Here is an 11,966-nt window from a genome sequence, read left to right on the forward strand (position 1 = left end):
GTCGGTGCTGAGGGGGCGCCGCACTGTCGGAGGGTCGGTGCTGAGGGAGTGCCGCACTGTCGGAGGGTCGGTGCTGAGGGAGCGCCGCACTGTCGGAGGGTCAGTGCTGAGGGAATGGATACTGTCGGAGGGTCAGTGCTGAGGGAATGGATACTGTCGGAGGGTCAGTGCCGAAGGAATGGATACTGTTGGAGGGTCAGTGCCGAAGGAATGGATACTGTTGGAGGGTCAGTGCCAATATTTATCCATCACCAACAGTTTATGTAGTCATTGATTTCTTTACGGGAGCTTGCTGTGTGTAAAATAGTTGCTGTGTCTCAGTTATTTTACAGATTAAAGCTCCCTCCTCACTTGCCCCATTAATGTCTCCATATTTTTATCCTAAAGTTCTATACTCCCCATCCTGAGGTGCAGCCTCTCTCTCCACATAGCAAGGCAATGTGCCTCTGACATGTCCTGCTCTGAGGAATCTGTGTTACCTTGAGATAAGTGCCCTGGAATATCACTCCGAGAGACTGCAGTCGTTCCACACCCTGATGCAGCTCCAGCTTCCTGAAGTTCACAGATCCTCTGGCATGACTGGAAACAGCATCCATCCATTCTCCAAACTCGGGTGCTGTTTGTCGTTCCTCAAGAATCACAACCACATCGCACCTACTGTCACCTGGGGAGGGGTGGCAGAGTGTCATAGAGCTGTACGTCATGAGAACAGACCCTTCGGTCCAACTCGCCCATGCTGACCAGATATCCTAAATTAATCTAGCCCCATTTGCGAGCATTTGGCCCATACCCCTCCAAACCTTCTAATTCACGTTCCCATCCAGATGCCTTTTAAATGTTGCAATTGTACCAGCCCCCACCACTTCCTCGGGCAGTTCATTCCATACACACACCACCCTCTGCGTGAAAAAGTTACCCCTCAGGTCTCTTTTAAATCTTTCCCCTCTCACCTTAATCCTATGCCCCTCTAGTTTTGGACTCCCCTACCCTGGACAAAAGACCTTGTCTATTCACTCTATCCATGCCCCTCATGATTTTATAAACCTCTATAAGGTCACCCCTCAGCCTCCAATGCTCCAGGGTAAGTAGCTCCAGTCTATTTAGCCTCTCCCTATAGCTCAAACCCTCCAGTCCTGGTAACATCCTTGGAAATTTTTTCTGAACCTTTTCAAGTTTAACACATTTCGTACAGCAGGGAGATCAGAATTGAGCACAGTATTACAAAAGCAGCTCTAACCAATGTCCTGTACAGCTGCAACATAACCTCCCAACTCTGATGCTCAATGCACTACCCAATAAAGGCAAGCGTACCAAATGCCTTGGAGATAGCAAGATGCTGGAGTCAGAGTCGATACAGTGTGGAGCTGGAGGAACACAGCAGGTCAGGCAGCATCAGAGGGGCAGGAAAGCCGATGTTTTGGGCCTGCACCCTTCATCAGGACTGGGGAGGGGGAAGGGAGTTGGGAATAAAATAGAGGGAAGAGGCTGGGGGGAAGGTAGGTGGGATGGTGATAGGTGGATGCAGGTAGGGGGTAGTGGAGATTGGTTGGTGGGAAGGGTGGGGCAGATAGGTGGGAGAGAAGATGGACAGGTTGTGTCAGGTCAAGGAGGCGGGGATGAGAGGGAGGGCTGGCCATGGGAGGAGGCCGGGCGTGGGGACATTTTGAAACTGGTGAAATCCATGTTTAGGCCGTTGGGCTGTAGGCTCCTGAGGCGGAATATGAGGTGCTACTCCTCCAGTTTGTGTGGGATGTAATTGTGGCACTGGAGGAGGACCAGGATGGACGTGTCTCCCAGAGGGTGGGAGAGGGAGTTAAAATGGTTGACGACCAGAAGATGTTGTTGGTTATAGCATACAGAGCGCAGATGCTCCGCCAATCTGTCACTGAGCCTGCGCTTGGTCTCATCTTGATATAGAGGAGGCCAGTAGACCAGGTTGGAGAACATACAGGTGAACCCTGGTCTAATGTGGACAGTTTGTCTGGGGACTTGGACAGAGGTGAGGGGAGAGGTGTAGGGGCAGGTGTAGCACTTCCTGAGGTTGCAGGGAAAGGTGCCGGGGGTGGTGGGATAAATGGGGAGTATGGAGCGGACAAGGGAGTCATGGAGTGAGCAGTCCCTACGAAAGACAGATAGGGGTGGGGAGGGAAATATCTCAGATTGTAGGTGGCGGAAATGGCAGAGGATGATGCATTGGAAGTGGAGGTTGGTGGGGTGGTATGTGAGGACTGGGGGGATTTTGTCATACCAAACTTCCATTTTCGCAGCCGCAGCTGGAGCGGTGACAGCGAGGACCAGGGGGCTGCCGGGATGGTAAGCCCTTCTTTTTGGCAGCAGAGCTGAGTGGGAGTGGTCAAATTGCACTCTGAGAAGGTGAGTGAACTGATATATTTGGGCAGTGGCTAAACCCAAGACACGACACGCGCAGTGTCTCCCACCCACCCTCCTCCTCTAACCAAAAAAAAGACTCTGCAGTGTGTTGAGAAGCTAAGGTTTTTCTTTTTCTTTTTTTTATCGTGTGCTGGTAAGTAGTGATTGGTAATAAATTTTTCATTTCATTTATCTATATTTGATATTATAGTAGGACGAAGCTAAGCTTAAGAGTAAAAATGGCAGGAGATCCCAGACCAGCGTTATGCTCCTCTTGCTCAATGTGGGAGCTCAGGGACGCGGCTCATGTCCCTGACTCCTACACGTGCAGGAAGTGTGTCCAGCTGCAGCTCTCGTTAGACCGCATGACGGCTCTGGAGCTGCGGATGGACTCACTTTGGAGCATCCACGATGCTGAGGAAGTCGTGGATAGCACGTTCAGCAAATTGGTCACACCACAGATTAGGATTGCTGTGGGGGAAAGGGAATGGGTGACCAAAAGACAGAGAAAAAGCAGGAAGGAAGTGCAGGTGTCCCCTGCGGTCATCTCCCTCCAAAACAGGTATACCGTTTTGGATACTGTTGGGGGAGATGGCTCACCAGGGGAAGGCAGCAGTGGCCAGATTCATGGCACCGTGGCTGACTCTGCTGTACAGAGGGACGGGAAAAAAAGTGGAAGGGCTATAGTCAGAGGGGATTCGATTGTAAGGGGAGTAGATAGGCGGTTCTGTGGTTGAAAACGAGACTCCCGAATGGTATGGTGCCGCCCAGTTGCACGGGTCAGGGATGTCTCAGATCGACTGCAGGACATTCTGAAGGGGGAGGGTGAACAGCCAGCTGCCGTGGTGCATATAGGCACCAATGATATAGGTAAGAAACGGGATGAGGTCCTACAAACAGAATTTAGATAGTTAGGAGCCAAGTTAAAAAGTAGGACCTCAGAGGTAGTAATCTCAGGATTGCTACCAGTGCCACGTGCTAGTCAGAGTAGAAATGAAAGAATAAGCAGGATAAATGAGTGGCTTGAGAGATGATGCAGGAGGGAGGGGTTCAGATTTTTGGGACATTGGGACCGGTTCTGGGGGAGGTGGGACTATTACAAATCGGACGGTCTATACCTGGGCAGGACTGGAACCAATGTCCTAGGGGGTGCTTTTGCTAACGCTGTTGGGGAGGGTTTAAACTAATGTGGCAGGGGGATGGGAACCAAATGAGGTTAGTGGACAGTAAGGAGGTAATAACTAAAGCCTGTAAGGAACTAGATAATGAAGTCAGTGTGACTAAGGGGAAGAGGAGGCAGAGAGCAGATGATGAACGCAAAGGGACAGGTGGTCTGAGGAGCATTTGTTTTAATGTGAGAAGTGTAGTAGGTAAGGCAGATGAACTTAGGGCTTGGATTAGTACCTGGGAGTATGATGTTATTTCTATTAGAGAGACTTGGTTGAGGGAAGGGCAAGATTGGCAACTAAATATCCCAGGATATAGATGCTTCCGGCGGCATAGAGAGGGAGGTAAAAGGGGTGGAGGAGTTGATTACTGGTCAAAGAGGATATCACAGCTGTGCTGAAGGAGGGCACGATAGAGGACTCGAGCAGTGAGGCAATATGGGCAGAGCTCAGAAATAGGAAGGGTGCAGTAACAAAGTTGGGGCTGTACTACAGGCCTCCCAACAGCAAGCGTCAGATAGAGGCACAAATATGTAGACAGATTATGGAACGATGTAGGAGCAACAGGGTGGTGGTGATGGGAGATTTTAATTTTCCCAACATTGACTGGGATTCACTTAGTGTTAGGGGTTTAGATGGAGCAGAATTTGTAAGGAGCATCCAGGAGGGTTTTCTAGAGCAGTATATAAATAGTCCAACTCGGGAAGGGGCCATACAGGACCTGGTGTTGGGGAATGAGCCCGGCCAGGTGGTTGAAGTTTCAGTAGGGGATTACTTTGGGAATAGTGATCACAATTCTGTAAGCTTTAGAATACTCATGGACAAAGACGAGAGTGGTCCTAAAGGAAGAGCGCTGAACTAGGGGAAGGCCAACTATAGCAAAATTCGGCAGGAGCTGGAGAATGTGGTTTGGAAGCAGCTGTTTGAGGGTAAATCCACATTTGATATGTGGGAGGCTTTTAAAGAGAGGTTGATTAGAGTGCAGGACAGACAGTTCCCTGTGAAAATGAGGGATAGAAAGGGCAAGATTAGGGAACCATGGATGACAGGTGAAATTGTGAGACTATCAAAGAGGAAAAAGGAAGCATACATAAGGTCTAGGCGACTGAAAACAGACGAAACTTTGGAAGAATATCGGGAAAGTAGGACCAATCTGAAACGAGGAATTAAGAGGTCATGAAATATCTTTAGCAAACAGGATTAAGGAAAATCCCAAAGCCTTTTATTTGTACATAAGGAGCAAGAGGATAACTAGAGAAAGGGTTGGCCCACTCAAGGACAAAGGATGGAAGTTATGCGAGGAGTCAGAGAAAATGAGTGAGAGTCTTAATGAGTACTTTGCGTCAGTATTCACTGAGGAGAGGGACATGACGGATGTTCAGGTTAGGGATAGATGTTTGATTATTCTAGGTCAAGTTGCCATAAGGAGGGGGGGAGGTGTTGGGTATTCTAAAAGGCATTAGGGTGGACAAGTCCCCAGGTCTGGATGGGATCTATCCCAGGTTACTGAGGGAAGCGAGAGAGGAAATAGCTAGGGCCTTAACAGATATCTTTGCAGCATCCTTGAGCACGGATGAGGTCCTGGAGGACTGGAGAATTGCTAATGTTGTCCCCTTGTTTAAGAAGGGTAGCAAGGATAATCCAGGTAATTATAGACCGGTGAGCCTGACGTCAGTGGTGGGGAAGCTGCTGGAGAAGATACTGAGGGATAGGAGCTATTTACACTTGGAAGAAAATGGGCTTATCAGTGATAGGCAGCATGGTTTTGTGCAGGGAAGGTCATGTCTTACCAACTTGATAGAATTCTTTGAGGAAGTGACAAAGTTGATAGATGAGGGAAGGGCTGTAGATATCATATACATGGACTTCAGTGAGGCGTTTGATAAGGTTCCTCATGGTAGGCTGATGGAGAAAGTGAAGTCGCATGGGGTCCAGGGTGTACTAAATAAAAACCAAAAGAACTGCGGATGCTGTAAATCAGGAACAAAAAACAAAGTTGCTGGAAAAGCTCAGCAGGTCTGGCAGCATCTGTGAAGGAGAAAACAGAGTTAACGTTTTGGGTCTAGTGACCCTTCCTCAGAACTGATGGTGGCTTGGAAAATGTCAGTTTACATGCAGAAAATAGGGAGGTGGGTGGGGTAGGGAGTAAACGATAGGATAGAGCCCAAAGACAGAGAAAGTCAGTTGGACAGACAAAGGAGTTACTAACGATCAGGCTGGGAGGGTGAGTAGTTGTTAATGGGGACTGTTAGTGACTAACAACAGGGGGTGTGTAGTGGCAGGCTATGTGGTAACAAGGCCTGATGTGTGGGGTGGGGGGCTGGGACATGGGAGAGTTTAGGCCCTAAAATTATTGAACTCAATATGGAGTCCAGAGGGCTGTAGGGTCCCCAAGTGGAAAATGAGGTGTTGTTCCTCCAGCTTGCGTTGGGCTTCACTGGAACACTGCAGTGAGCCAGAGACAGAGATGTTGGCCAGAGAGCAGGGTGGAGCATTGAAGTGGTAGGCAACAGGTAGATCAGGGTCTTTTTTGCGAGCAGAACATAGATGTTCTGCGAAGCGGTCACTAAGTCTATGCTTCGTTTCTCCAATGTACAGGAGACCACATTGTGAGCAGCGAATGCAGTAGACTAGATTCTTGGAAGTGCAGGTGAAGTGTTGCTTCACCTGGAAGGTATGTTTGGGCCCTTACTTACTGGGGAGGGAGGAGGTAAATGGGAAGGTGCCATAGGGCTGTCGGGAGGTGTTGGGGGTGAAGGAAGTGTGGACCAGGGTGTCCCGGAGGGAACGGTCCCTTGTGGAAGGCGGACAAGGGAGGGGAGGGGATCATGTCTCTGGTGTTGGCATCTTGCTGGAGGTGGCAGAAATGGCGTCTGATGATCTTCTGGATGTGGATGCTTGTGGGATGGTAGGTGAGGATAAGAGGAACCCTATTGCTGTTGCGGGAGGGAAGAGAAGGGGTGAGGGCAGAAGTGCGGGAGATGGGTCGGACACGATTGAGGGCCCTGTCGACAACGGAGTGTGCAATCCTTTACACATCCATTCCCCACCAGGAGAGTCTGAGGGCTCTCCACTTCTTCCTGGAGCAAAGACCTGAACCATCCCCACCCACCACCACCCTCCTCCGCTTGGATGAGCTTGTCCTCATCCTCAACAACTTCTCTTATAACGCCTCTCATTTTCTTCAGGTAAGAGGGGTTGCCATGGGTACCCGCATGGGCCCTAGTTATGCCTGTCTCTTCGTGGGGTACATGGAACATTTCTTGTTCCAGTCCTATTCCGGCCCCCACCCACAACACTTTCTCCGATACATCAATGATATCATCAGTGCTGCTTCCCTCTCTCATCTAGAATTGGAAAACTTCATCAATTTCGCCTCCAATTTCCACCCTGCCGTCACTTTCACCTGGTCTATCTCTGACTCCTCCCTTCTCTTCCTCAACAATCAGAAGATCATCAGACGCCATTTCCGCCACCTCCAGCAAGATGCCACCACCATATTCCCCTCCCCTCCCTGTCTGCCTTCCACAGGAACCGTTCCCTCCGGGACACCTTGGTCCACACTTCCTTCACCCCCAACACCTCCCCACAGCCCTACGGAACCTTCCCCTGTAACCGGCAAAGGTGCAACACCTGCCCATTTACCTCCTCCCTCCCCAATATCCAAGGGCCCAAACATACCTTCCAGGTGAAGCAACACTTCACCTGCACTTCCCACAATCGAGTCTACTGCATTCGCTGCTCACAAGGCGGTCTCCTCTACATTGGGGAAACGAAGCATAGACTTGGCGACCGCTTCGCAGAACATCTGCGTTCTGCTCGCAAAAAAGACCCTGAACTACCTGTTGCCTGCCACTTCAATGCACCACCCTGTTCCCTGGCCAACATCTCTGTCTCTGGCTTGCTGCAGTGTTCCAGTGAAGCCCAACGCAAGCTGGAGGAACAACACCTCATTTTCCACTTGGGGACCCTACAGCCCTCTGGACTCCATATTGAGTTCAATAATTTTAGGGCCTAAACTCTCCCATGTCCCAGCCCCCCACCCCACACATCAGGCCTTGTTACCACATAGCCTGCCACTACACACCCCCTGTTGTTAGTCACTAACAGTCCCCATTAACAACTACTCACCCTCCCAGCCTGATCGTTAGCAACTCCTTTGTCTGTCCAACTGACTTTCTCTCTCTTCGGGCTCTATCCTATCGTTTACTCCCTACCCCACCCACCTCCCTATTTTCTGCAGATAAACTGATGTTTTCCCAGCCACCATCAGTTCTGAGGAAGGGTCACCAGACCCAGAACGGTAACTCTGTTTTCTCCTTCACAGATGCTGCCAGACCTGCTGAGCTTTTCCAGCAACTTTGTTTTTGTTCCAGGGTGTACTAGCTGGATGGATAGAGAACTGGCTGGGCAACAGGAGACAGACAGTTGTAGTGGAAGGGAGTTTCTCAAAATGGAGAACTGTGACCAGTGGTGTTCCACAGGGATCTGTGTTGGGACCACTGTTGTTTGTGATATACATAAATGATCTGGAGGAAGGTATAGATGGTCTGATTGGCAAGTTTGCAGATGATACTAAGATTGGTGGAGTAGCAGATAGTGAAGGGGACTGTCGGAGAATGCAGCAGAGTATAGATAGATTGGAGAGTTGGGCGGAGAAATGGCAGATGGAGTTCAATCCAGGCAAATGCGAGGTGATGCATTTTGGAAGATCCAATTCAAGAGCGAACTATGTGGTAAATGGAAAAGCCCTGGGGGGAAATTGATGCACAGAGAGATCTGGGTGTTCAGGTCCATTGTACCCTGAAGGTGGCATTGAAAGGTCGATAGAGTGGTCAAGAAGGCATATGGCATGCTTTCATTCATCAGATGGGGTATTGAGTACAAGAGTTGGCAGGTCATGTTACAGTTGTATAGAACTTTGGTTCGACCACATTTGGAATACTGTGTACAGTTCTGGTCGCCACATTACCAAAAGGATGTGGATGCTTTGGAGAGGGTGCAGAGGAGGTTCACCAGGATGTTGCCTGGTATGGAGGGCGCTAGCTATGAAGAGAGGTTGAGTAGATTAGGATTATTTACATTAGAAAGACGGAGGTTGAGGGGGGACCTGATTGAGGTCTACAAAATCATGAGTGGTATAGACAGGGTGGATAGCAAGAAGCTTTTTCCCCCCAGAGTGGGGGATTCAATTACTAGGGGTCACGATTTCAAGGTGAGAGGGGAAAAGTTTAAGGGAGATATGCATGGAAAGTTCTTTACGCAGAGGGTGGTGGGTGCCTGGAACGCGGAGGTGGTAGAGGCAGGCACGATAGCGTCATTTAAAATGTATCTAGACAGATACATGAATGGGCAGGGAGCAGAGGGATACAGATCCTTGGAAAATAGGCGACACGTTTAGATAGAGTATCTGGATCGGCACAGGCTTGGAGGGCCGAAGGACCTGTTCCTGTGCTGTAATTTTCTTTGTTCTTTGTTTTTTGCAGCAGGTGGTGAGGGAACCAACAAGAGGGAAAAACATACTTGACGTCATCCTCACCAATCTGCCAACTGCAGATGTATCTGTCCATGACAGTATCGGTAAGACTGACCATCGCACAGTCCTTGTGGAGACAAAGTCCCGCCTTCACATTGAGAACAACCTCCATCGTGTTGTGTGGCACTACCACCGTGCTAAATGGGATAGACTTCGCACAGATCTAGCAACTCAAGACTGGGCATCAATGAGGTGCTGTGGGCCATCAACAGCAGCAGAATTGTACTCCAGCACAATCTGTAACCTCATGGCCCGGTATATCCCCCACTCAACCATTACCATCAAGCCAGGGGATCAACCCTGGTTCAATGGAGAGTGCAGGAGGGCAGGCCAGGAGCAGCACCAGGCATACCTGAAGATGAGGTATCAACCTGGTGAAGCCACCAAACAGGACTACTCTCACACCAAACAGCAAAAGCAGCAATTGATAGAGCTAAGCGATCCCACAACCAATGGATCAGATCTAAGCTCTGCAGTCCTGCCACACTCAGTTGTGAATGGTGGTGGACGATTAAACAACTCACTGTAGGAGGAGGTTCCACAAATATCCCCATCCTCAACGATGGAAGAGCCTAGCACATCAGGGCAAAAGATAAGGCTGAAGCATTCGCAGTAATCTTCAGCCAGAAGTGCCGAGTGGATGATCTATCTCGGTCTCCTCCAGTGGTCCCCAGCATCATAGATACCAGTCTTCAGCCAATTTGATTCACTCCATGTGATATCAAGAAACAGTTGGAGACACTGGATACTGCAAAGGCTATGGGCCCTGACAACATTCCAGCAATAGTACTGAAAACTTGTGCTCCAGAACTTGCCGCTCCCCTAGTCAAGCTGTTATAGTACAGTTACAGCACAGTTGGGTAGATACCAATGTGGAAAATAGCTCAACTATGTCCTGTACGTAAAAAGCAGGACAAATCCAACCCAGCCATTTACCGCCCCATCAGTCTCCTCTCGATCATCAGTAAAGTGATGGAAGGTGTCAGTAACAGCGCTATCAAGCAGCACCTGCTCAGCAATAACCTGCTCAGTGACGCCCAGTTTGGGTTCCGCCAGGGCCACTCAGCTCCTGACCTCATTACAGCCTTGGTTCAAACATGGTCAAAAGAGCTGAATTCCAGAGGTGAAATGAGAGTGACAGCCCTTGACATCAAGGCTACATTTGACCAGGTGTGGCATCAAGAAGCCTGAGCAAAACTGGAATCAATGGGTATCGGGGGAAGACTCTCCACTAGTTGGAATCATACCTGACACATAGGAAGATGGTTGTGGTTGTTGGAGGTCAGTCATCTCAGCTCCAGGACATCTCTGCAGGAGTTCCTCAGGGCAGTGTCCTAGGCCCAACCATCTTCAGCTGCTTCATCAGTGACCTTCCCTCCATCATAAGGTCAGAAGTGGGGATATTCAGCACCATTCACGACTCCTCAGACACTGAAAAAGCCTGTGTCCAAATGCAATAAGATCTGGACAATATCCAGACTTGGGCTGACAAGTGGCAAATAACATTCACACCATACAAATGCCAATCTATGACCATCACCAATAAGAGACAATCTAACCATGGCCCATTGACATTCAGTGGTGTTACCATCACAGAATCCCCCACTATCAACATCCTGGGGGTTATCATTGATCAGAAACTCAACTGGACTCACCACATAAACACAGTGGCTACAAGAGCAGGTCAGAAGCTGGGAATACTGCAGTGAGTAACTCACCTGCTGACTCCCCAAAACCTGTCCACCATCTACAAGGCACAAGTCAGGAGTGTGATGGAATACTCCCCACTTGCCTGGATGGGTGCAGCCCCAACAACACTCAAGAAGCTTGACACCATCCGGGACAAAGCAGCCGCTTGATTGGCACCACATCCACAAGTATCCTCTCCCTCCACCACCAACACTCAGTAGCAGCAGTGTGTACTATCTACAAGATGCACTGCAGAAATTCACCGAAGATCCTCAGATAGCACCTTCCAAACCCACGACCACTTCCATCCAGAAGGACAAGGGCAGCAGATGCATGGGAACACTACCCCCTGCAACTTCCCCTCCAAGCCACTCACTATCCTGACTTGTCACTGGGTCAAAATCCTGGAATTCCCTGGTCAACCTACAGCAGGTGGCCTGCAGCAGTTCAAGAAGGCAGCTGACCCCCACCTTCTCAAGGGACAACTAGGGATGGGCCAGCCAGTAACACCCACATCCCACAAAATGAATAAATAAAAGGCAGGAGAATGGGGCTGAGAAACATGTCAGCAATGATTGAATGGTGGAGCAGACTCAATGAGCAGAATGGCCTATTTCTGCTCCTGTACCTTATGTTTTGAAGGAGCTGGGCCTCAGCAATGTGGCCCAAATTGTTTACTATCTTGCCAGCCCCTGCCATTGAGATCTGGAAAGATTCCCGGCCCCGAGCTGAGTCCCAGCGTGGGCTCCCGGCCCCGAGGTGAAGCCCAGCACAGATCTGTCTGCTTTGTATTTGCTCTTTCTCTGCTTTACAAGTGCTGTAATGCTGAACTTTTAACTTTAGTTCTTTATTTTTCTTGTACCTAGGCAACTTTGTACCTAAGATGGAGCTGGAAATAGTGATTTTGTACTGCACATATATCCCTGTACTTGAATACATGTGACAATAAAACCTAGTTCTAATCTCATCCAGAGATAGTAGGAACTGCAGATGCTGGAGAATCCGAGACAACAAGGTGCAGGGCTGGATGAACACAGCAGGCCAAGCAGCATCATAGGAGCAGAGAGGCTGACGTTTCGGGCCTAGACCCTTCATCAGAAAAGGGGGAGGGGAAGGGGGTTCTGAAATAAATAGGGAGAGAGTGGGAGGCGGATAGAAGAGGGATAGAGGAGAGGATAGGTGGAGAGGAAACAAACAGGTCGAAG

The 11,966-nt window shown here is 49.5% G+C and overlaps 1 protein-coding gene across 4 annotated transcripts in view; it reads right to left on the bottom strand.

Annotated features, from left to right (window-relative positions):
* LOC109924381 overlaps positions 1-11,966 on the bottom strand; it is a 236,088-nt gene that overhangs the window by 6,228 nt on the left and 217,894 nt on the right. For all 4 annotated transcript variants that reach the window (XM_048612860.1, XM_048612846.1, XM_048612858.1 and 1 more), the window contains exon 27: positions 480-664. In XM_048612860.1, coding sequence (XP_048468817.1) covers positions 480-664 — 185 coding nt within the window. The remainder of the gene's footprint in view (positions 1-479; positions 665-11,966) is intronic.

The sequence above is a fragment of the Rhincodon typus genome, chromosome 2 (assembly GCF_021869965.1).
Source record: "Rhincodon typus isolate 14 chromosome 2, sRhiTyp1.1, whole genome shotgun sequence".
Taxonomy (NCBI): Eukaryota; Metazoa; Chordata; class Chondrichthyes; order Orectolobiformes; family Rhincodontidae; genus Rhincodon; species Rhincodon typus.